General features: G+C 38.0%; 1 protein-coding gene across 6 annotated transcripts in view; it reads right to left on the reverse strand.

Annotated features, from left to right (window-relative positions):
• Nucleotides 1-9,430: 9,430 nt before the first annotated feature.
• Nucleotides 9,431-27,044, reverse strand: part of eml1 (EMAP like 1) — a 197,169-nt gene continuing 179,555 nt past the window's right edge. For all 6 annotated transcript variants that reach the window (XM_069916453.1, XM_069916448.1, XM_069916450.1 and 3 more), the window contains 8 exons: nt 26,692-26,823; nt 23,951-24,018; nt 19,086-19,174; nt 18,044-18,141; nt 17,566-17,653; nt 13,579-13,674; nt 12,969-13,099; nt 9,431-9,672 (listed from right to left, as the gene is read on the reverse strand). In XM_069916453.1, the coding sequence (XP_069772554.1) occupies nt 9,547-9,672; nt 12,969-13,099; nt 13,579-13,674; nt 17,566-17,653; nt 18,044-18,141; nt 19,086-19,174; nt 23,951-24,018; nt 26,692-26,823 (828 nt within the window). In that variant the 3' untranslated portion in view covers nt 9,431-9,546. The remainder of the gene's footprint in view (nt 9,673-12,968; nt 13,100-13,578; nt 13,675-17,565; nt 17,654-18,043; nt 18,142-19,085; nt 19,175-23,950; nt 24,019-26,691; nt 26,824-27,044) is intronic.

Consider the following 27,044-nt stretch of genomic DNA (forward strand, 5'->3'; position numbering starts at 1 on the left):
GAAATAGTAGAAATACAAGAGATAATAAAAAAATTACCAAATAATAAAACACCAGGAGAGGATGGATTTCCAATAGAATTCTATAAAACATTTAAAGATTTATTAATTCCTCCCCTCCTGGAAGTAACCAACCAAATTGATAAAACACAAAGCTTACCAGATTCATGTAAAACAGCAATAATTACAGTAATACTAAAGCAAGGGAAAGATCCACTCGCACCAGTGTCATATAGACCAATATCATTACTTAATACAGATTATAAAATAATAGCTAAACTATTAGCAAACAGATTAGCAGAGTATGTACCTAAAATGGTAAATCTAGACCAAACTGGATTTATTAAAAAAAGACGCACAACAGACAATATTTGTAAATTTATTAACTTAATTCATGCAGTAGAAGGGAGTAAAGCGCCAACAGTAGCAGTTGCTTTAGACGCAGAGAAGGACTTTGACAGAGTAGAATGGAATTATTTATTCAAAGTATTGCAAAAATTCAGTTTACCGGAGAAGTATATTAATTGGATTAAAGCATTATATAAGGGGCCATTGGCAAAAGTGACAGTAAATGGATATATATCAAAGCAATTTAACTTAAGCAGGTCAACACGGCAGGGATGCCCACTATCACCCTTATTGTTCGCGTTAGCTATAGAACCACTAGCAGAATTGATAAGAACAGAAAATAATATAAAAGGGATAAAAATAAAAGACAAGGAATATAAAATCAGTTTATTTGCGGATGATGTTATAGTATACTTAACAGAACCAGAACTATCAATAAAAGAATTATATAAGAAATTAAAGGAATATGGAGAAGTGTCGGGTTACAAGATTAACGTAAATAAAAGTGAAGCAATGCCAATGAATAATGCGGATTTCTCAAAATTTAAGAAGGAATCACCATTCAGATGGCAAATGCAAGCAATAAGATACCTAGGTGTACAAATAAATAAAAATCTCGGCCATCTATATAAACTCAATTATTATCCACTAATGAAAAAATTACAGGATGATTTAGAGCATTGGAAAGATTTACCATTAACACTAATAGGAAGGATAAAATGAACATTTTCCCAAGGATATTATACCTATTTCAGGCATTGCCAATACACTTGACAGAGAAATTCTTCAAGGAGTTAAAGCGAATAATAAGGAAATTTTTATGGAAAGGGGGGAAACAGAGGATAGCACTAGATAAATTAACAGAATGGTATAAACAAGGAGGCTTACAAGTGCCAAACTTTAAAAATTATTATAGAGCCGCACAATTAAGATACCTATCAGATTTTTATCAAACAAGGGAAAAGCCAGATTGGACTAGATTAGAATTAGATAAAATAGGGGAAAAGATACCTGAACACATATTATATAAATGGGATGAAAAATTGGTACAACGTAGGAGTTCTCCAGTATTACATCATCTACTCAATATTTGGAAAAAGATTCATGTAGAAAGGAATAAAACAAATTACCAGTTACCAAAACTAATATTGACGCAAAAAAAGTTACTCCCTTTTACAATAGATAACATTTCCTTTAGAGAATGGGAGAAAAAAGGGATCAAAAGAATAGAAAATTGTTTTTCAGGAAACAGATTATTGTCCTTTGAACAAATGAAAGATAAATACAATATAACTCAAGATACAGTGCTGGCATATTACCAATTGAGATCCTACTTGAAGGACAAATTAGGAAGCAGTCTGAGGTTACCAGAGGGAAGTAACTTTGAATATGTGATTACAGATACAATGATAATCAAAAGATTTATAACAAATATGTATATTAAACTGCAAGAAAAGGAGAATGAGGAAACAAATGGTAAAACTAAACAAAAATGGGAACAAGATTTAAATATAAAGATAAAAAAGGAAACATGGGAGAAGTTATGTTCTGGAACGATGAGAAATACAATAAATACGAGGTTACGTATGATACAATATAGCTGGATACACAGGCTATACATTACACCTCAAAAGTTAAATAAATGGGACCCAACAGTATCTGATAGATGTTTTCGATGTAAAAAAGAAATGGGAACAACAATTCATGCAATTTGGACATGTGAGAAAGTAGAAAAAATTTGGGAAGATCTAAACCAAATATTAAATAAAATTACAGAAAACAATTTACCAAAGAATCCAGAGATCTTCCTCCTAAGTAACATTAAAAACAAAGAATTTGGAATTGATTTGGATGGTGCACAAAAAAGATTTGTTAAGATAGCTCTAGCCGTAGCAAAAAAATGTATGTCAACCTGGAAATTGGAAGATAATTTGAAAATACAACAATGGTACATAGAAATGAATAAATGTATTCCATTAGAAAAATTAACATATAGTTTAAGAAATAATATTGAAATATTTGAACAAATATGGGAGCCTTAAATGAAACACAATAGAGAAAACCTACCGGGGACTTTCACTACCTAAATTAACGAAAGGAGAAGGAAATGACAAGAATTGACTCAGTGGAATTTCTTGTTTATTTTTAATGAATGACAACATTGTTTGACTGGTTTAATGTATCCTAGATTTTGTACTTTAAATGGATGGGGGGGGGAGGTAGGGAGGGTGGGATGGGAGGAGGGAAGTGGGGGGTGGGGGGGAGAAAATGGCACTGTATATATTTGAAAAGGAAAAAGTATGTATCATGGTCAATGTGGTTTATGGTGTGAAAAATAAAAAAAAAATTTTTAAAAAGCAGCAGGGACTTTGGGCTGCCGCGAGCAGCAGGGACTTGGGGTTACCGTGAGCAGTGGGGACCTGGGCATGCCGCAAGCAGAGAGAACCTGGGGCTACCGCAAGCGCAGCGATGGTTGGTTTATTAAAAATTAATTTGTTTTAATTTCAACTGTAGCTACAATGATTTATTGAAACCCTGATTTAGCGCAACCCCGCTTTTATTGCGATGCTTTTTTTTAACCCAAACTATCGTGTTATAACAGGGTTCCACCGTAATTGGTTATTTCATATATAAAGATTAATCTTGTAGTTTAGACCCATTGGCACCCTCATTTGACTTTTATTTTGTGTTCTCCACAGACCACCACCACCCCCTCCTCCCCCCTCTCCATGTACATATTTACTCAATATATGAATTATTTTAAATTATGCAAGCACATATTGTCAATAGTCAAAAATAACAATTCAGTTACTGAGTAGAGCAGATGCAGAAATATTTTGGCTTTAAATTAATTTAACTGTTCAATAAAGGTAAGTCCTTGATATTAGTTTGTTCTTGACAGATAAATCAACTATAAAATAAAGCACTCAAATTGTGAAAATCATTTAACAGGCATTTGACTTCCATTAAAATTAATGGATGAACTAATTGGTTCCTGAAAGGATTGCTGTCTGGTGTACACACCAAATGAAACTGACCTTGGACTAGTTCCATACTTTGTACATTTTGATCTTCTTACATTACAGATCAATTCATCTTATTTCAGAGTAAATGTGAAGTGAGCAAAATTCCCATAAAATCTACTGAGATTTTACATATCTGTCTTACACTTTCCCCAGCCGAATAGTGAATGAAAGTCTGATGAACCAAAGAATCAATTATTATTTCTAGTAAGTAGTCATGGGATAGTCTGCTTTCAGTATATATTGCATCACTTTTTATATTGTTGTGAAAAGGAAAGGAAATTTTTGGCAAAAGGAAATGGGTCACATTTATGGCATTGGTGTATATTTGTATGGTCATAGAGTGAAGTTCATGGTAAAGTTATGTGATAGTGATGTCCCCATTTGACTTGTTACACTTTTGAGGAAGTTTGTACATGGTCATAAGATTGATGGGTTGGAAGGAAGTGCAATATTCTAGGTAACCTTGAGATATTGGCTTACCCATTCCAATTAGTTTGAAGAATTTGCCAATATTCTAATTTGACAACTTCAACAGTCAGTTAAATCCCATGCTAAACTGCTAAAATGTACGTGTGTGTTACATATAAAAGTAAACTTATATTACTTTTCTATATGTGTACATGTCTGTACGTTTTGCACCCTTCTACTCCGTGAACTGGAGAACGTTGTTTTGTCAGGTTTTACTGGTACAATTGGATGACAAAAAAGTTTCAACTTAAATGGAAAACATTTCACTAACACATGTATTTAGAAGTCTTAATCAGGCCATGATTATGCTGATATCCTTCCCTGATTTTCTGCAAGTATGTCTCAGCATCTCAAGCACTTTATCACCTTGGGATCAGCTACTGGTAATGTAACAATATCTTCTGTGTCCAAACTGCATGTATTAAGTGGAATGCCTTTGGAAGTGATTAGTCTAGAGACAAATGATTAAGATTCAAATGGACAACAGTACGATTACTACAGATCATTCTAAAATAAATGATACCTTTAGAGAATTTATTCTAAATTGCATTATTCTGAATCTAATCTCCCAAGGCTCAACCCTCCAATCTTTGAAAGGTCTTATCAGTACTTGAGCCTGGACTCTGTTCCATTTGCACCTCCTTTTGAAATTCTTTCTAAAACAGTCCCATTGTCTCTGCAAAGCCAAATGGAGCCTCAATGTCTAGCTTCAGCAAAACTCTTGCATTTTAAATGAGATGTCTTTTATGAAATGTTACTCTGTTTGTGAAATGACCTACACTAAACCCCCACAATCCGTCTTTTTTAAAAACACATTTATACATAACCATGCTAATATAACCTATAACACAGGGTACTCATCAAGGTTGCCATTTAAGTCGACTACTTTTTGATTTAGTTTTGGAACCACAACCAATTGCCTTTGACCCTTTGAGAGTGCATAGGAGGGGCATTGAGCATAAAGTTTCCTTATATGAAGATGCTCTTTGTATCTAATCCAGATGCTTCTTTACCAATCATATTGTCTTTGTGATGCATAAAAGTGAACTTTTACGTTTAAATGGTCCTATACCAAGGTATTCTGATTTTTCTTTTAAGATTGTGAAGGACCAACTTTCTTACCTTGGTATTACAATTACAATGAGTTACAAACATCTTTTTAAGGAAAAGTTTTCTATTTTATTCAATTGTAAAAATGCCCTTAATGAGATGGTCACCCTTATCTATTTCTATGATTGGTCATATTAATTCTATTAAAATGAATATTTTGCCTAAATTTTTGTATCTTTTCCAATCTATACCAATTTTCATTCCTAAATCATTTTTTGATTCACTTGATTTGCTTATATCTTCTTGTATATGGCAACGAAATCTCCCCTGCTTAAATAAAGTTCATCTTCAGAAAGCCAACAAGAAAGGTGGTTTGGGAATTCCTAATTTTAGATTTTATTATTGGATGATCAATATACTTAAGATGATTCTTTTGTTTCAATTTGATAATCGAGTTGACCACCTGGCATGGGTAGAAATGGAACTAAATTTTGCTAAAAATACCTCCATGTTGACAATTCTAGGGTCCCTCCTCTCTATATAAATTAACTGATAATCAGATAATTAAACACAGTTTGAGAATAAGGGCACAATTTAGAGAATTTTTGGACTTCAGAGTTTTCCTTATTATATCCAATCATCTTTATCAGCCTTCTTTGCAAGACTCTGCCTTTAATAACTGGCACAAATTTTTTAAAGACCTTTTTATTAATAACAATTTTGCATCTTTTGAACAATTTGTGGCAAAATTCAACTTACCTAAAATTCATTACTTTAGATATTTAAAAATTTGACATTTTGTTCAATCTCAGATTTCTGATTTTCCTGTAATCCCTGAGGCAAATGCACGATACATAAAGGCTTAATATCTCTTACCTATCACAAAGTTAATTTAAGATAAGCCTTGTTAGTTAAAATCAAGAATGCCTGGGAGCAGGATTTGAACCTTTTGTTCTCCCATGAGGTCTGGGACTCTATTTTAAATTTGATTAACATTACTTCCTTTTGTGCACAGCATTGTTTCCTGCAATTTAAAGTGGTCCACAGAGCACAAATGTCTAACGTTAAACTTTCCCATTTTTTATTTAGATATGAATCCTTTATGTGAAAAATGTAAAACAGCTGATGCCTCTTTCATTCATATGTTCTGGACCTGTCCTAGTTTAGAAAAATTTTGGAAGGATGTTTTTCAAACACTATCAGTGATTTTTAATTTAAAATTTGAATCTTGCCATTTAATTGCTCTTTTTGGACTATCTCAAGAGGATAATGTATTATTGACATCCACTCAGAGCCAAATTTTATCTTTTACTTTGTTGATAGCCAGACGAGAATTTTGATAAAATGGAATGATAATACCCCACCTACGCATGCACAGTGGCTGAACAATATTTTATCTTGTTTAAATTTAGAAAAAAAAAATTAGATATCCAATCAAGGATTCAAATACCAAATTCCATTATTTATGAGCTAATAGCATAATTTTAAGGAATTTTGGGATTGTGTTGTCCCTCTCCAAAAAGGAGACACTTGATTCATACATGGCAACTTTCAACCTTGCTTTGAGGCAGGGGTTTTGAAAATTTTAAACTTTTTTTTCCTTTTGCTTTTTTTTATTATTATGCTTTATTTTATTATTAAGAATGTGCTCTGGTTTCTTTAATTATGATCATATTTGTAATCTTGTTTCACATTGTATAATTGTACTATTCAATTGTTTATACTTCAAATATCAATAAAAATATTTTGAAAAGAAAGGAAATGATTAGTCTCATTGTTCATCTGCCGCAACTCTGCATGTTTGATATCATCTTTGCATAGCCAAATAGTCCTTTTTTTTAAATGTTGGTCTTGAAGAGTTCCAATCTGCTCTTTTTAGTGAGGAACAAATATTATTTCTATTAAGGGAGATATGAGACATTCAGCTTTCAGTTGAATATGAATTTACTTATATATATTTTAAATGAGTAGGAGCCCATTCTGGCCATAGAAACCCATGCTGTCCAATTAAACTATCAATCCTATATGTTTTTGAGGTTGGCAGGAAACCAAAGCACCCAGAGAAAACCCATGCAGGCCATGGGAGATGAATGAACTCCTTATAGACAGCATTGGATTCAAACCCAGGTCGCTGGCACTGTAATAGTGTTGTGCTAACTGCTACGCTAACCTTGTCACCTGTTGTATTGATGTGAAAGGTAAATGCCCCAACAATTGGAAATTCCACTAGGAAAATCAAGGACAATGTGTTTGTGGTTTCATAGCAAGTCATCTGTTATCTGCAAGGACTTCCTGGTGTAGTAGAGTATTTAGGTTTTCCAATATCTGTTCCTTCCCTTTCCATGTCCTTAACTTTTTTTTATCCTTTCAAGCATGTAGTTACTTTGTATCTTTCCAAACGATCAACAGCAATATGTAGATGATGTTACTAAATGTTCCCAATGCTTCACAGAAGTACAGTATTATCATTTAGTAAAGTTAAGTAGGTAAAGGGGCAGAGGTTTGGTCATAAAGGTAGGGTTTAAAAGGAGCATCTTAAAGTGGGAAAAAAAAGAGAAAAGAGACATATGTTTAGGGAGGGGACTTCAGGGCCAGCAGTAGTGAACTTCAGAGAAGATCAGGAGTGTAAAATTGAAGAAATGCAGATGGCACACACTGTTGAAGATCTTAAGATGATAACAGAGGTTTGTAAAGAGAAAGTGATGGAAGGATTTGATGTATACAATTTACAAATTAAGGCAATGTTTAACCAGCAATTATTTTGGCCTGAACTTCAGGAGAGCTACAGTAGCAGAACTTTGGATGATATAAAATATTTGTAGAGGAAGGGGGATCCAGTCAGGGTAGTATTGGAAAAAAAAGTTGCATCTAAAGAAAAATAGTGGTGGATGAGATTTGAAATATTAAATTAACTTTTACATGAGCAGCATAGGTGAAGATGCAGAAATAGAATAATGTAGTCCCATTGATTGTCTGGACTTAATCAAAGTTCAACGTCAATCCATGCAAAACCATTTTGGATCTCATAATTTTCTGCATTAACTACCCTAATCCAACGTTTTCTTTTTCTCTAACATCCTGGATAACATTGGTATGTTAAAATGTGACCTCATTGCTTGTACCATTCCCTAGTTGAAGCCTCATCACAATGAGATAAGACTAGTCAAAAATCAGAAACATTCCCTGACTTCTCCTGCTGCTCTGGAACTGTTCATCCTCTATTTCTGTGGGATAACATTTCCTTCAGGACATTTTGCTCTTACATCCCATTGGAACTTCAATGCAGATAAGCAAATCCCTGGCAAAACTACATATATGACGACACCATTTCCAGGAGGTTTCCCCTGATTTTTTCCTACCTTCTCATCTGCAGGGTCTCTTTCCCACCCAATCCTATTTGCTACTTGAGACTATGTTGTCTTCAATGTCTTCTACTCCCATCCTCACATGGTTATCCATGTCTCCATAAAAATGTGGTCACGTTCAGCATTTATTCTATCTGAAGTAGAATACGAAGATTGTTGAATTTACTGGTGCATTAACTGAAAAAATGCAAAAATCATAAGGAACTTATCTGTAAACTGGAATTCATTCTTAATCTTGTATTTTTGTGTAGTTTAGAAAAGTGCAGACATCTATTCACAATTATATCTTTCAGCAACTTTGATTTATTGTTGATAAGTCACAGAACAAGCCTTTGAATTTTAGTGTTAAAAGAATGTACCAATAACTTTGATTTAAAAAAACTTGATATTTCAAATGTAAACGGCATGTTTCAATTCTGCTGAAAGTGTGAGCTGTTACACACCAGCTCTGTTTAGAAACTGTCCACACTTTTTCTTGCAAGCAGGCAGCTTTTTTGTTTACAATGGGGAAATTTCCGTGCACAAGGCATCCTGCTTGGAAGGGAATGGGCTAATGGGGTAAGGGGAAAATTGCAGAGGTGGAGTAGAAGTTGCACACTCATAGAAGTGCAGGATTGTTCTCTACCTCTGCAGGCTTGGAGTGCATTAGTCAGTTGTTCTGCAAATAAACAATTGTGGTCAAGACTGCGGCTCCCTCTTGGGCAAAGGGAATAAAATACACAGCAGCTTGCACCAATGTGATAACAGAAGGTCAAATTTCCCCGTGGTTTAGTAACAGATCAATAATTAGATATGAACTGCAACACAGGGTTAAGACACATTATATAACATGTTTACAAAAGGCTGTCAATACAGGAAATTTAGTGCATACTGTATCAATAATAAACAATTTATTTCAGCTTATTCTCACCAATTGAACGGAAAGGATGTATAATGGACATTATGCTGTAGTAAATGTATAAACAAAACTGCACGTTAATGCAAGTGCACCCTCACTTCATTACATAGAAATATGTTTGAGACTGTAGAGACCAAGAGCAGGTCTGCTTTCTGAACAACCATGACACCATCAATTACCACACCATGCACCAGTAACCTTGCAGAGGCTTGATTTTCCTGAGGTTTAAATAAAATATTTGACATTTAACAGAAATGTCAAATTGTGGCCTATAAAAGTGCAGGAACTTCTTTTGTTTATTTTTTTAGTTGCAGTTTAACATCTGGCAAATATTATTCTATATTTGTTACATTTGCTGTAAAGTCCAAAGCATATCTCAAGATAGGAGGTGCTTTTAAATGACTTTCCACTGCATGACACTCATGTCCTTCCCACCAGTGGAGATTAGCTGACTGTCATTGTACAGAAAGCTCACACTGGTCACATGACTGCTGTGTCCTCCATATGTGTGGCCAGGAGCCTGTAACGTGAACAAAAAATATTTTTCTGTCACATTATGCATTAACTTTGTAAAACGAGGAATTAAACAGTTGCATGCTGTTATTAAGGGACTAGTAAAGACCTAAATTAATTCCAATCCTGAATGGACTGATTTCAATTAAAGATCCATGGAGCTTTTGATATATTTACCCAGAAGATACTCCTTTACATTTTCAGAATTTTTTTTGCCTCACACTCTCAAAATAACCCCATCCTCCCTCCACCATCTCTCCAAACAGCTATGGCATTCACATCTGGACTCATTCCTTGAGGATTAACCATGTTGCATCAGATCACAAGACCTCACTCACTTAACACTTGACAGCAGTTTGAAAACTTTTATTATATTTGCCTTCCAAAGTCGGGCTAATATGCTGAGCACTTTCATTTGTCCAGTCTGAGAAACTCTTGCTGTCTATTTCTCCCTGTCTGAAACTTTTCCACATCATCTGTTTACTATTGTCTGTTCTTGGTATAAAGACCAAACCATTTAATTAATTCTTGGCTTTGGGTGTGCAGAACATTCAATCTGATCTGTTGAAACATCCCATTTAAATGTATAGTGTTCATTTCAGAGTTACACTCTAGTTTCTCAGTTTCAAAGTAGTATGGACAGGAGTGCAATGCTGCTGGATGGCAGCTCCGGGGCTTCAGGGGGCAGCTCCGGGCACACCATGGGGCCACTCCAGCATGTCCTTGCCGCTGTTTTTGGAGAGCTCTGGCACCTAAAAAATTAGCACTGCACCCCTGGGTATAGAAGCTAGAACACTTCAAAATTAATGTAAAATGTGTGAATTGATATTAACATTAATTTCATTATTAATTATGCTGAAGACTTTCAAGTTCTTAAGAAATAATATCTCCAATGATTTGATCTGGGACAAGGCAGATTGATGCAACAATCAAGAAAGTGCTCCAAAGCCTCTTCTTTCTTAAAAGGCAAAGTAAGTTGAGCATGTTCCCCCTGTCCCTCAACAACTTTTATAAAAACATTTTCACTGGATGCATCATGCAATGGTATGGGAGCTGCTCTGCTCAAGATTGAAAGAAAATACAAATGCAGCTCAGAACATGGACTCATTCTGCAACTCTAATGCCTAGAAAAGGCAGCCAATATACTGAAGGACCCATCAGACCCCAAACACCCATTCTCTTTTCCTTCACCCAACTGGGAAGAAGGCTGAGAGTGTGAAAACACACACCAACAGACTTAAAGGCTATAGGGAGTCCCAGGGTTGAAAATGAGTTCTGTTACCTAGATCTGTCTTTAACTTGAATTAGTATTCAAGTAGGAACAAGTACATATACCAGTTAGTTAAATGTTTATCTTAGTATATAGCATATATAGTATATACTTCACATTTTTATGCATGTAAAACACTTAAGAAATACTTCCAAATACACTACAACATCTTAAACATAATGCATCACCAACACTTGTATTGGAGGCATAGTTTCTATATTATTTTGTGTGTAGAGGGCTTTACCCCTGGTAGATTTGATACTGTGCAAATTCAGTACAGATGTATTAAGGTTTTTGCCATGTGAAACTTGGAGGTGGAATCAGCTGTAAAGAAGCATCTGTTCATTTCTAGCTGCCGCTAACTCAAAGAGGCAGTAAAGAGTCACCAAAGTATTGGTCCACGAGTCCCTTGTAAGCCAGATGAAATAGAAGAATACATTACTTCGTACATTGCAATGTACGAATCCATACTTTTCAATTTTGAATCTATTCCCGCACTTGCGACATTCAGTACGCTACTCACTCGCGATGCTGAGTGACGGCAGATTCATGAGAGAGTATTGTACAGCACACTCTCTCATGATGATGACTCAACCATGCTCGAACTGGAAGTTGACAGCACTCTACCTCCAGCCGGCTTGCCTGTTCGTAAGTATGAGTTGCTTGTAAATTGGACATTTTAACCCGGGGACTGCCTGTACTTCTCTGTCAGCATCAGAATGGTGCCTTTGCTTGGTGCAAATTGATCTTTCTTCTCAGAGTGATCCTACACTCTGTAAACTGTGCTCTATACCCAGCTGGATATAATACTGGAAGTAATCCATTGGTCTGTTTGCAGAAGAACCTTTCTCACCATGTGTCATCATTTTGTGCAGAAGTAAAACTCTAAACATGGGAAAGCACCAGGCAGAGAAAGAAATACAATGTAAAAGAGGCCTAATGTTTCACAGGCTAAAGAGCAGTACTTGGATCTGCCCCCAAAATTCATCATTGCTTGAGCAAAGTTCTCCAGAAAATTCTATTTCTATTGCACTGCATTTCTTGGAGGTTCCTGTATTAAGAGCAAATTGCCTTTGACTTCCAAGAGCTGTTGCAGGATCTACCTATATCAAATGCTCTGAGGCTGGATTACTGAAGGCATGGTCGAGTACAGGTACGTTTGGTGACCTTTCTCACAGATGCCAGAATATATATATGACTGGCCTGGTGGGCACTGGACAAGTGCCTGCACTTGTGCCATATGTTTCATGGTAACAAGCGGATCCTGTAATGGCTCAACAAACTCTAGTGGAATTATTATATTGTAACAGACAGCTCTGCAACATATGTCCTTTAGTCCTTATTTATTACTTTCAAAAATACACTATGTATCCAATAGAATGTTTCCTTTTTAAATGAATACAATATCTTAGACAGTGGTTTTAATTCTTATCAATTATAATGTATAAGGTTATGTGGGCAGGACTGCACTGACAAATCAAAATCTCAGCCAGGCCATATAGTATCGGAAAGAGAAAAACTAAATAACACACTTGCAATTCATGGAGCCATGGGAGTATGTTCCCTACACTCACTTCATTGAAATAGAAGACTCTGAAAGGTACTTACTAGGTGGAAGATGTTGAGAAGCTACTTCCCCGGCTGGAAAACTTGCATCTGGAGTGCAAACTAGTTAGCCTTTTAGGACAGAGGTGAAGCAAATTTTCTTTCCTCAGTGTGTTTTGAAATCTCTACCTCATGGATTGGGGTTGCTCAGACTATGAATATATTCTTGCCTGAGAATGAAATGATTGTGGACATTGGAAATCCAGCAGGAATTTGCTCTGATCTTATTGGATGAAGTGGATTGGTGCAATTGCATGGCCATCTCTTCCTGCGTCCACTACTTATGTTTTTTTATTACCTCTACCAATTTGTATGAGCATCGTGGAATGAGACTCAACAGAAGAGGCTATGTTTTATGGAGGATAGAGGTATCTTAAAAGATTAAATATTGGTAAACATCAAAAAAACATTGAAAACTCAATTCATACCCTGGCCTGTGAACACGGACATGAAAACAGATGTACTTTGCCAAAATCATCGCCCGTAGAAAGAAGTCTTTTATCATTGGATCTGCACACAGCATTGATGTCTGTTCCATCTGATCCCTCAGGCCAAACTCCTGCAACACAAAAGATGCATCTTCTGTATTCAGTCACAAGAAAATCATCAAAATTTAGGAAAAGGGATGGAAAGATCCAACTTTACATTTGGTACTTAAATAATTGAGTGATTTCACTAAACTGAGAAAACCCAGTACAAGGTACATATTGAAGTGAACTGGGTTCCAGATACTGGATTTTCTTACTCCAAGCCAACACTACATACAGTATGATGAGGTTCCAGTAACTGTGACTGAAAATTATCTGATTGTGCATGGTTCACCTGCATTTTTACTAACAGCACAGAGGAGAGCAAAAAGACACAACCAATTACAGATCAAACCTGTGCTGTAACAGATCACCCACCCTAGAGGCTCACACACGCTGCACCCTCAGTATTTGAGAAGGAAAGATGATTTCTTTTCATAATATGGGTCTCTGAAGTTCAGAAATTTTAAGTCCTCACCTGTAAAATGCAAGAACAATGTTGGATACTTACCAAATACATGAAACCCTAGTGTGCAGGTGTAAGTGGCCCACTCAACATCCCTGACATTTTCTACACTCACCACTTGCTTGCAGGCTGAAGGCATCCCTGAAGATGAAGAGCAGAGTAAAATACACACATGTATAACAGGAAACAAATTATTGTATCTATGCCCCAGGCTTTGTATAGTGATTTTGAGCTAAGAAGCTACGTTCAAAACACTGACTGTGCTTACCAGGCTGACATTCACAACTGATTGGTATCCTTGTTTCACTAAGTGGCTCTTTGACCCTACCAACTCTACCCTATCTCAGTGGGACAAACTTATCCAGAACCCCACGCAAGAGGTGTCAAAACATCCTCTACATTTCTGCTGTGCATTTCCGTGAGAACATCTGTTCCCAATTTATTCTCCCAAGTTCCTGCCAAATCCATTGTAATTAACCCATCCCCACTTAAACGCTTTCCCATTTTGTCTACTCCTATGAAGGTCCATTGCTATGATAAAGGTCAGGGAGTCTAAAATTGTGACAGGAATCTTTGGAGACACCTGACAAATTCTGCCCACTCTGAACCTTTTACCCTAAGGAGGAGCCAGTCAATATTAGGGAAGATGAATTCTCCCACAACAGAGCCCTGCTATTTTTGTACTTTTACAAAATCTACCTACTTAACTGCTCCTCAGTGGGATGGTGGCTATTTGGGAGCCTATGGAATACTGTTAAGAGAATGATTGCTCCCTTCCTGTTTCTACTTCCACCACAGTGACCCAGTAGATCAGTGGTTTTCAAACTTTTTCTTTCCTCTCACATACCACTTTAGGCAATCCCTATGCCATAGATGCTCTGTGATTAGTAAGGAATTACTTCAGGTGGTATGCAAGTGGAAAGAAAACATTTGAAAACCACTGTTTTAATCGTACCTAAATGACTTGTTATTTACCTGGTTTCATAACTCCAAAGGAAATGGGCCAATGACAATTTTTCTCAAGCAAAATATTTCTGTAACAATTGGGTCTAGAGCAGTGATTCTCAACCTTCCCTTCCCACTCACATACCACTTTTAAGCAATCCCTTACTAATCACAGCACCTATGGCATGTGGTATGTGAGGGGAAAGAAAATGTTTGAGAACCACTACAGTAGATAACCCCTCCACAATGTGTTCTCTTTCTGCAGCTGCAATATTATCCCTGATTAGCAATGCCACCCCTCCTTCTTTTTTACCTTCCTCCCTATCCCTTTTAAAACATCCAACATGCATCAGCCCATCCTGTCCTTGTATCAGCCAAGTCTCCGTAATGGCCACAACACAGATTCATGCTCTAAGTTCAACACCCTTATTCTTAATACTTCTCATGTTAAACACATTTTAACCTATCCAAATGACTGCCTGACCTTCTTCATAGTTTCACTGCACTTCATGTCTATTTTCCCATCAACTACAAAAGCAAGGAAAAATAAGGGAAATCCCCAGAGATGCATGATAGCTTTCTACTCTGCATCCATCTATTCCAATCCTATTATACCTTACAAAATGATAAAGTTTCACTCCTGAAGGTTGGCATCTTGAATTACAATAAAATTGAAGGACAGTTGCCCAGCTCTTTAGCGAAGGGTAATAAAGGTTAGAATTTCAATCAACACTATATCTAACGACATAGCAAAAACCGTTACCATTTTCTTTCCCCAGGTGCAGAAGTAATATTCATTCTATCCGGTGGTAGAGGTATGAAGTGAGTGCTCAAATTAAATGGCACCTTTTCCTTCCTCAAGACACAAACTTTTGTGACTAAGGGGGAAATTTAATATCTATTTTCACATTTTAAATAGTCCAGAAGTAAACTATTTTCCTCAATGAAAAGTAAAAGGTGGTTAGAGACAAATTATTTTTCAGCCCCCAGATGAGTTAATTATCTAGGAAATTGTTTGGGACACTGGGGTTTTGGCTTGGGTAATACATGATTATTTTATGGACAAGTACCTGATAGATTCTAGATACTCAGTTGAAATGTATCCCTGATCATTCTAATTATTTTCTTCTGTTAAGTCTCTAGTCATAGATGATTGGCACTTCTGCCACATTAGATCTTTAGACTGAATTGCATTATTAATAAAACATATTAATGAATTCTACACTTAAAAGTGCAGTGATCCTCTGCTCATTCTGATAATTAAGAATTGAATCATTTGTTCCTGCATATCCACTCTAGTTATTATCCACCTTGATAACAAATGAAACTTTTAAGGATTAAAGTTGGCATTATTTATCATTGTTTCTATCTAATATTAAAAGAATCTAATAGATTAAGTATAAGTATTAAGCTTATGTCTGATGACATGATGCAAGACAGTGACAGTGCCGGAATGAATGTTGGGGGGGGGGGCACAGTGCAATGCTCATAAACTTGCTCAGTGGAGGAGGGGTGCTGTTACTATAATCCACACCTCTGATGTAGGTGCTGAGAGTGCTACTTTTATAGTGTCAAGCATAATTAGCTCTGTGTATGTGTTTGTGAGAGTGTGTGTGAGAGAGAGAGAGTGTGTGAGAGAGAGAGAGTGTGTGAGAGAGAGAGAGTGTGTGAGAGAGAGAGAGTGTGTGAGAGAGAGAGAGTGTGTGAGAGAGAGAGAGTGTGTGTGAGTGAGAGTGTGCGTGTGAGAGTGTGCGTGTGAGAGTGTGCGTGTGAGAGTGTGCGTGTGAGAGTGTGCGTGTGAGAGTGTGCGTGTGAGAGTGTGCGTGTGAGAGTGTGCGTGTGAGAGTGTGCGTGTGAGAGTGTGCGTGTGAGAGTGTGCGTGTGAGAGTGTGCGTGTGAGAGTGTGCGTGTGAGAGTGTGCGTGTGAGAGTGTGCGTGTGAGAGTGTGCGTGTGAGAGTGTGCGTGTGAGAGTGTGCGTGTGAGAGTGTGCGTGTGAGAGTGTGCGTGTGAGAGTGTGCGTGTGAGAGTGTGCGTGTGAGAGTGTGCGTGTGAGAGTGTGTGTGTGAGTGAGAATGTGTGTGTGGGAGTGTGTGTGAGTGAGAGTGTGTGTGTGAGAGTGTGTGTGAGAGTGTGTGTGAGAGTGTGTGTGAGTGAGAGTGTGTGTGTGTGAGAGTGTGTGTGAGTGAGAGTGTGTGTGTGAGAGTGTGTGTGTGTGAGTGAGAGAGTGTGAGTGAGTGAGTGAGTGAGTGAGTGAGTGAGTGAGTGAGTGAGTGAGTGAGTGAGTGAGTGAGTGAGTGAGTGAGTGAGTGAGTGAGTGAGTGAGTGAGTGAGTGAGTGTGTGTGTGTGTGTGTGTGTGTGTGTGTGTGTGTGTGTGTGCGGGGGAACACAGCACCTCATTTTTTGGGGGGGATCAATGCCCTCAGATGCCCCCCCCCTTGGCGCTGACCCCAATGCAAAGAGAGACAGAAGAATATTGTGCAGAACCCATGTGACTCTAGGCTGTTCTTTAATTGTCAGCTCATTGTGATATTTGATATGAATAACTATAAAGACTCAAATTCCAAACCAGCAAAGAAATTATTTGCTATAGAAATACTTCATGAATACATAACAGGAATTATAAATTAAATGTCCAAAACACACCAATGAAGAACAAAAACCTGCACTGGTATAGCACCTTTAATTTACTCAAAAGTTGGTATAACTAAGTATCTGGTAGGTTTAAAGGAGCTTGTTAAAGGGGAATTGAGAGGTAGATGTCCAGAGAGGTTTAAAGAGGGTGTTGCAGGGCTTTAAGGCTGGGCAGTTAAAGCACCATATAGGAAAGCAATAAAAAAATGATTATGTATGAGGCCAAAATTACAGACCCACAAAAAACCTGGAGAATTGCAAGACATGGAGATTACTATGACTGACTATGGAGATTACTATGACACATGGGATTTGAAAATAGGATCAGTATTTCAGATTTTGCACATCATTAGACCAGAAATTATTTAGTGTAATAAAGGTACATGCTATTCATTAAAAACAAGTTGCAAATCAAACTAACTTCTATTTAGAATCCAACACATCAAATACTTACAGTACAGGATCTCATAGTCGCCAGAATTAGAGATTAAATATTGAGAATCATTTGACCAGTCAAGGTGTGTGATGAAACTGGAGTGACCCTAGGAGGGGAAGAGATGATATTTTTCTGGATTACATAGGATGCCCTGTTGTGATTATACATAACTGGAATTGCTAAAAATGCATGCGATGGAAGGTTCCATGAAATAGTTGCACCTTGTTTTCAGAAGAAATGTTCTGGTTGGTCATCACTGCCCTTTACCCTTCATCTACTTAATTAAGTAATCCACTGAGAAATTAGAGTTTTACTGATGCATGTAACACACTTCTGATTTTTGCTAACATGGAATATGGAGAGATGTATCACAGAGCACAATCCATCTTCATTCTATTTATACTATTTCCAGAGTTTCAAAAGTCCAATAATTTTTCAAACCACAAATATACATGTAAATAAGTATCACACCTAATTTAGATGAAAAGCAACTTACTGAGCATTTACCAACTCGACTGTATTTTCTGCCATTTTCACTCACTGTGTAGATGTATATATAATTATCGTGGGAGCCAATAGCTAAATGGTTACCCTCTGAGAGAAAAAAAAACAAATCATAAAATAAAATAAATCACTGAATCTAAGTAAAGTAAAATTTGTGATTACTAAATTTTTTTTTACAAAATACTCAATTAAATCATGTTACAGGTACGCATTACTCAGATGTGAAGGAATACCAATAGGAAATATTAAACCTTACTATTCCAAAATTCAACCTTTATTTTGCTTTATTGAAATTTGACTTAATATACAGTTTTGACCATAATTTTGTATAACTCTGAGGGAATCTTTAATTGGATCAGTGTTTCTGATTAAAAAAACATTCTCAAGATTTTGTAAAAGTGTGGCTAAACATATTTATTTAAATATAACTGATACAATTCACCTCACAGACTATTTTTTCCACAGTTGTTTTTGAATTACATGTTGTGGAATCTAAGAATATTAAATGCCATCTAAGTTGGAGTTGTTGAACTTTTTTTAAGGTACAAGTCTGAAATAAAATATTATATTATCCACCTATCCATCAGCAGAATCAATGAATGCTTAAGTGGTAGGACAATAATAAGCAAGACATTCTGGAAAATTGAATATTCATATTTCTCATCTCCATTTCATCTCACTTTTATCCAGGCCAGAGACAAAGCATGTTCCTAACCTATTGAATCTGTCAGCCATGAGCTATTTGTTGTAGAACTTCAGAGCAAATGTAGAGTCTAGCAAAGTGGCAGGTTTAGTCATCGCACTACGGCAAATGTTTCCTATTGAATAAAGGTTTCAGTTTTTTTTCCTACAAGAAGATTTGTTGCTGGAAATTAGAGACTTAATCTCTGCTTCTCTGACAGGTTATTTAACTACAGGAATTCATACCAGTCAGGGGAAGAAATTACATTACATTTTCTTTTTTTGTTTGGCCAAGGCTCTGAAGCAAAATTTTAGACACAAGCTATAGGTAGGACTTCAAAAGTGTTATGTACCTGGTGAATAGCGCATGACTGACAGCTGTTCATTCCCATCTGTGTGAACAGTCACCAAATCCTTTGACTCTGTATCCAGAACTAACCACCTGCAAATGAAACAAACTTCATTGTTCAGTCTAATTGTTTTCTGAACAAGTATCTCAAAAACCATAACAGAGGAGGTTGAGAGGGGAGACAATTGTGGAGCTCAAATGGGAGCCTCAATTGAATACATTGAAGCACGATTGCCTTTAACAGGATTAAAAATGAAAACCCAAAGGTTTAAATTAAACTGGTAGGAGGATTAGATGGAAGATGAGCAAAACCATTGTCTCCCAGACACTGGGGTGAAGCTCACAGCCTGAAAGCATTGCAAAGACAGAAACCTCTTCACACACAAGCAGGATATGGATATTTACTTGAATAGCTGTGATCTCCAGACAAAAGACAAGAATGGCTGAATTAGCTCCTTCAGAGTCAGGATTTTTATATTTTCTAAATGCAGCAGTAGCTAGATGCCTTCTAATTCCCCACAGGTGTCATTATGGAATGTTACGATAAAAATGAAACTGGTTTGAGGATATCTTGAAACATTCCATGTCTGCATAGATGCACATTCCAGTTCACATGCAGTTAACTGTGTAACTGACCATAATAGCGAAACATTGTTCTTGTTACGTTATACATCAGTTGAGTTGTTTCAATTTGAATGGAACCATTATTAGATGTTTTATTTGTATTTGTCTAGTTTCACCCGTCTGATGAGTATCGGCTTATATTTGTTTTTACACATTAAAACTAATTATATCTCCATTAGCAGTGGAACTGAATTTAGTGGAAGCAGGAATTTGATGTATGACCACTCTCCATTGCACATTAAAGGCTCTGTTGTGGAAGAATGTGGAGAGCAAAAAGTTCCTTGGTGTGCTTATATAGGACGACTATCCTGGACTCACAACACCGCCTTGTAAGTGAGGAAAGTGCAGCAGAACCACACTTTCTAAGGAGGTTGAGGGGGGCAAGGCAACCAGCCCCTAGCTTAACAAATTTTACAAGTGCTCAATTGGAGGGTCCTATCTCATTGCATCATTGCGCAGTGTGGTAGCTGCAAAGCATTGGTCCAGAGGTCAATTTCCTCCATTGATGAAATTTTCCTGGAGTGTTGTTAAAATAGGGATTAAATAATTTTCTATCCAGCACACAGTATCTTTGGTCCACTACCATCAAGGAGGTGGTCCAGAGGCATCATAATCAGGACTGCCACTCAGGAAAATAGGTTCTGCCTTCAGGCTGCGAGATTGATGAATCATTCATTTGTATTTTAAAAATATATCTTTATGTATATATGTTATTATTATGTGCTCTGCATTGTGGGGGTTTATGTGTGTGCATCATGTCCTGAGAAATGCTGTTTCATCTGGATGTACCATGCACAGTGCAATCAGATGATAAATTAACTTGAACCTGAACTATTCACAAGGAAGTCTAGCAGTAGAGGGCATTCTACTGCTTCCCAGCAGGGTTCTAATTTGTTGAGATTCCCCAGCATTTACCATGGGGAACTGATCCCCAGATCCTGTATTAGGATAAATCAGACAGAGGATCACCATCCCATTGATTTCAGTGGGGAATGTGGAGCCTTGGAAAAATGTAGAGAAATATTTTTCTTTAATTGTTTCAATTTTTAAATGATGCCATCTATTTTTTAAATTTGAAATATATACATTTATATTTTGTAAATATTTACATCATTTGTAAAGATTTTTAAATTTCTCCAAAAGTCAAAAAAATGCCATTGTATTAAAAAAACTAAGTGCATTGAAGTTGAAAAGCAGGGGTAGAGATTTAGGGTACTCTTTTAAACACTACTTTTGGCTGGGCAATGCCACTAAAGTTTGCGAGAGCAGAATTGGTCCTCCAATGCCAAATTAGGTAAATGTAGTAAATGGGCAATGGTGATTATGGGTAGTGGGTTAGTGCCAGTAAAAAAAACTGTCCCAAATATTCATTCTAGTTGTGTCAGAAATTCCCTGGGCTACCAGCAGGTTCCACTGTTGCTATGCTGCTCTCAGGTTGAAGCACAAGTATCCCCGTTGCTTGATCAGCTATTTATCACTCAAAACAAATGATAAATGATGAAACAAATTCAAGCATTTTCATATCACATTTGGTTAAAAATAAAGTACAAGAACTTGTGCCACTTTTGACCATGTAAAGCATGCAGACGTTCACAGGCAGCTGTGTGATACTGGCAACACGAGGCCCATGTGACAAGAGATCAAGACTATTACTGATCACAAGTCAGCCTTGCGAGTTAAGGACAATGAGTCCTCCCTTTCGGACAGACTGAACACCTATCCACGGTTTGATAAAAAGAACAGGATGATGCGAAAGAAAGCTCGATGTCCCCCTGATGAATGGACCCCTGCATAGCCGCAGCTGAACTGAGGAGAACCCTATCCAAGGCAGAAGGACCAGACAACATACCTGGTCAGGTACTGAAGGACTGCACTGACCAAATGACAGAGATCTTTGAGGGCATCTTCAACACCTCACTTCAGCAGCCCATTGTTCCCACAGGGTTCAAGACAGCCACCATAATCCTGGTACCCAAGAGGGTGACAATAACAGGCCTCAATGACTATCGCCCTGTGGCATTGACCTTCATCGTTATGAAATGCTTTGAGTGCCTGGTGATGGAACGCATCAAAGCACACCACCCCGAGAGGCTGGATCCATTTCAATTTGCCTATAGAAGAAACTATTCCACAGATGATGCTATAGCCTTGTCACTTTACTCTGTCCTGCCTCATAGTTCATCAATTTCAGCTCAGTGTTTAATACGATCATTCCCCAGAGGCTGGTGGAGAAGCTGTCCTCGCTGGGACTCAACACCCCTTTGTAACTGGATCCTGAACTTCCTAACAGAAAGACCACAGTCTGTCCAGGTCAGTAGCAGAATATTGAGCCCCGTCATGCTGAGTGAGCACTTGGGCACCTCAGGGCTGTGTGCTCAACCCGCTCCTGTTCATGCTACTAATCCATGACTGCATCGCCAAATCCAGCTCCAACAGTGTCATCAAGTTTGCACAACAGTAGATGACGTCATCAGCAACAACGATGAGTCGCACTACAGAGAAGAGGTAGAAAATCTCATGAAATGGTGCGAGAATAACATCCTGAGTCTCAACATGGACAAGACAAAGGAGATGATTGTGTATTTCAGGAGGACTAAGGACAACCACCTTCCTCTATACATCAACAACTTTACTATAAAGAGAGTGGAGATCACAAAGTTCCTTAGAGTTCACTTATCGTGGACACTCAACATCTCCTCACTTGTCAGGAAGCTGCAACAGCGACTGCACTTCCTGAGAAGACTGAAGCGGGCAAGACGACCAGCCACCATTATGTCAACCTTCCACAGGAACTCTATCAAGAGCGTCCTGGCTGGCTGCATCACACTGTGGTACGATTACTGCAGAGAAATGGCTCAGAGATCAATCCATATGACCATAAGCGTGGCAGAGAGGATCACTAGAGTTTCCCCTCCCCCTCCTTCAAAGGAATCATTGTCTGAAGAGGGAGCACAAAATCATTGAGGGCCACTTCCACGTTGCCCACAGCATCTTTCAGCTGCTCCTGTTGGAGAAGAGGTACAGGAATATCAGAGCCAGCACCACCAGGCCAAGGAACGTCTTCTTCCCAGGGGCAGTGAGAATGCTGAACAAAGGAACTGCTCACACTAACCATCCAAGACTCTCATTTGTACAAAACAATACATTTATTTATTTTTATAGATATAATACTTGTCCTGCAAATGCATTATTTGTCTGCATTTATGTCTGGTTGTGTGTCTGCATGTTTTTGCACCATGGACCATTGTTTCATCGGATTGTACTTGTACAATAAACTTGACCCATTGCATTTTTTGGGTTAGAATCAGGAAGCCAGAACCTTTTGCAAGCAAGTGTGCATTAAATTGGGGTAGGCCTATTGTCATACAAGAAGTGTTACCATATGCCTCTGTAATTTCCCATCATAGCGGAGGTGCTATTTGAACAAAAAGGGCCACTTTGGGGCAGACTTGTTTAAATTGTGTCATTAGATATGGAAACTTGGAAAAGAGGATATTGGTAGTCAGGAAAACCTCAAAAGAGCCTACCATACAATGAAGATGACTTCTACGAAGAACAAAATTGAATCTTCATTGCTGTCAATGGCCCAGAAAGAAACAGACACTCTAACTAGTACTGAAACAGTGTTTACTCCGTGTAGAAAAGTCTCAGGTCACTTTCGAACTATGATTCTCACAAAAAAATGAGAAAGAAGTCAATTTCATCTTGCATTTCAATCACTATCACTTGAACACCACCCACATAAACATGATATGTGCCCTGTACTATCTGGTAGCACAGGGGGAGCATCGGACTTGTCAGCCACAAACGAGCCTGCAGCTGACGTGGACTTTTTACCCCCTCCATAAATCTTCGTCCGCGAAGCCAAGCCAAAGATTACAGCACCAGCGACCCTGGCTCAAATCCCATGCTGTCTTGTATGTTCTCTACGTGTTTGCGTGGGTTTCCTCCAGGTAGTCCCACCCTTCAAAACATACTGAGATTGTAGGGTAATTAATGTATTAGGGCAGCTCGGGCTCATGGACCCGAACGAGCCTATCTCCATTCTCTATGTCTAAATTAAATAAAATAAATTGAATTAAAATAGAAAGCATGGAATGAATTGAGGTCACAAACTGTTCCAGATTAAACTTTACCTTTTTTTAAAAAATTTTACTGTGAACTTGTATACATAAAAATACACCGAAACAAAACAAATCTCATTGCCTCGTCTGCCAGATAGAGAAATCACTTATTCACTCTTACCTTCCAGTTTGAGTTCCTATAGCAACAACATGTCCTGATGGATGGAAACCAGCAGATTGAGCTGGATCCTGTAGTTTGAACAAAACAAATTCAGAAGCACAGACTGTGAATAATAGAGTAATTAAACCCTAGAATGAAGTGGGCTTAAGTCTCAATTGTTTAAAGCATGTATACTAATTATGTAGGTGGAGTATTTTTTGTTAAGCAAACATTTCCTTACATTTACAGTGTTCTGATAATTAAACTGTGCAACAATCATATCTCAGCCTGGCAGTGGCATTTTTGCTGTTAAATCATTCTTCAAATAGAAACAAAAATCATCTGAACAGTTTTGTCCACAGTCGAATTACATAACATAGAAACATAGAAGATAGGAGCAAGAGTAGGTCAATCGACCCTTCGAGCCTGCTCCGCCATTCAACGAGATCATGGCTGATCTTAAAGTTCAGTACCCCGTCTCCGCCTTCTCTCCGTAACCTTTAATACCCTTATACTGAAGAAATAGATCTAATTCCCTCTTAAATATATTTAATGAACCTGCCTCTACTGCCCTCTGTGGCAATGAATTCCACAGATTCACCACCCTCTGGGTAAAGAAATTCCTCCTCATCTCGGTCCTAAATGGTTTGCCTATTATCCTCAAACCATGGCCCCGGGTTCTGGATTTTCCCATCATTGGAAACATCCCATCTGCATCCATTCTGTCCAGTCCTGCCAGAATTTTATATGTCTCTATGATATCCCCTCTCAATCTTCTAAACTCCAGCGAGTACAATCCCAATTTGCGCAATCTTTCCTCATAAGTCATTCCTGCCATTCCAGGTATCAGCCTGGTGAATCGCCTCTGCGCTCCCTCCATTGCAAGAACATCCTTCCTTAGATAAGGTGACCAAAACTGCACACAATACTCCAGGTGGGGTCTCACCAAGGCCCTGTACAGCTGCAGTAAGGTATCCTTGTTCCTATACTCAAACCCTCTTGATATGAAGGCCAACATACCATTTGCCTTTTTAACCGCCTGCTGTACCTGCATGCTCGCCTTCAGAGACTGGTGTACAAGTACCCCTAGGTCTCTCTGCACTTCCCCATCTCTTAATCTATTGCCATTCAAATAGTAATCTGCCCTCCGGTTTGTATTACCAAAGTGGATAACCTCGCATTTATCCACATTGTAGTGCATATGCCATGTATCTGCCCAGTCCCTCAATTTATCCAAATCACACTGGAGCTTCCTGACCCCCTCTTCCGTGCACACAACCCCTCCTAGCTTAGTGTCATCTGCAAATTTGGAGACATTACATCCAATCCCCTCATTCAGATCATTAATGTAAATTGTGAACAGCTGGGGTCCCAGTACAGATCCCTGTGGCACCCCACTGGTCACCGCCTGCCACTCAGAAAATGAGCCATTTATCCCAACTCTCTGTCTTCTACCTGCCAGCCAGTTCTCAATCCACATCAATACTTTGCCCCCAATCCCATGAGCCTTGATTTTGTAAGCCACTCGTTTATGCGGGACCTTATCGAAGGCCTTTTGGAAGTCCAGGTACACCACATCCACTGGCTCTCCCCCATCTATTTTACCTGTCACCATCTCAAAGAATTCCAATAGATTTGTCAAGCACGATTTACCTTTTGTAAATCCATGTTGACTCCATCCGATCCGTTCTCTGCTAGTCATATGCTCCGCTATTACATCCTTAATAATGGATTCCATCATTTTGCCCACTACTGATATAAGGCTCACCAGCCTATAATTCCCTGCTTTTTCTCTGCCCCCCTTTTTAAATAGTGGGGTAACATTAGCTACCCTCCAATCCATGAGTACTGATCCTGAGTTTATCGGGATCTGGAAAATAATTCTTAAAGCATCTGCTATCTGAATGGCCACTTCCTTAAGTACCCTAGGATGTAGATTATCAGGCCCTTGGGATTTATCTGCCTTCAATCCCATCAATTTCCCCAAGACCATGTCCTTAGAGATACTGATTTCTTTCAGTTCCTCCCTTGCATTAGTCTCTATGTTTCCCAACATCCTTGGGAGGTTATTTGTATCCTCTCTTGTAAAAACAGAACTAAAGTAAGAATTTAATTGGTCTGCCATTTCCTTATTCCCCATTATATATTCCCCTGATTCCGACTGCAAAGGACCTACTCTGGATTTCACCAATCTTTTCCTCTTGACATATTTATAAAAGCTTTTGCAGTCGGTTTTTATATTTGCCGCAAGCTTACTTTCGTAATTTATTTTTGCTCTCTTGATTAATCCCTTTGTCCTCCTTTGGTGCATCTTGAACTGCTCCCAGTCTTCGGTTGCGGTACTTTTTTTGGCCAATTGATATGCTCTCTCTTTGGACCTAATGCTCTCTCTAATTTCCCATTGCTAACCATTTCTCACAATCTCCAAAGTCCTTAAAAAAAAAAATATTGGTTTTTTTCCTCTCCTCCTGAATCCAGATGAAAAGTTTATTCTCTTGATTTTTAAATCACAAATGCTGCCTGCCGTGCTGAATGATTTCAGCATTTTCCAATTTTAACTCAAAATTTTCAGCATGTCCAGTTGTTTTTTTACTGATTTCCCAATCTCTTTCAATATTATCCACAGAATTTTCAATCTCAAGGAAGCAAACATCTATTTCCTGAATGAAGTGCTATGTTAACACTCTTCCCTGTCTGAATAGTTTCATCAACTCATTTAAAATTTCTGATGAAATATTGATGCCAAACTGACAGTTTGATACCTCTATGATCTTGGTCCAGATGGTATGATGAGCAATAGCATCCCACAGGGAAACATGTTTGTCATAACCACACGTTAGGAACTGTTCCTTGTTTGGATGGATGGCCAGACCCCACAACTCATCTGTGTGACCCTGCAGATATTTCAGAAGAAACAAAGCAACTGAAAGCTCTTGAAGTTCAAACCAAGAAAGAAAAAATAATCAGAGGTCAAATTAGAAAGGATGCAGGAATAAAACTAGAACAATTGAAAGTACCCCATTTAATGTATTATACACAAAAAAACAGTAGGCTAGCTGCCCCCTCACGTCTGTTCTGCAATTTAACTGATCAAGGGTGATCTATCCCAGCCCCA

Source organism: Narcine bancroftii, chromosome 2 (assembly GCF_036971445.1).
Source record: "Narcine bancroftii isolate sNarBan1 chromosome 2, sNarBan1.hap1, whole genome shotgun sequence".
NCBI lineage: Eukaryota > Metazoa > Chordata > Chondrichthyes > Torpediniformes > Narcinidae > Narcine > Narcine bancroftii.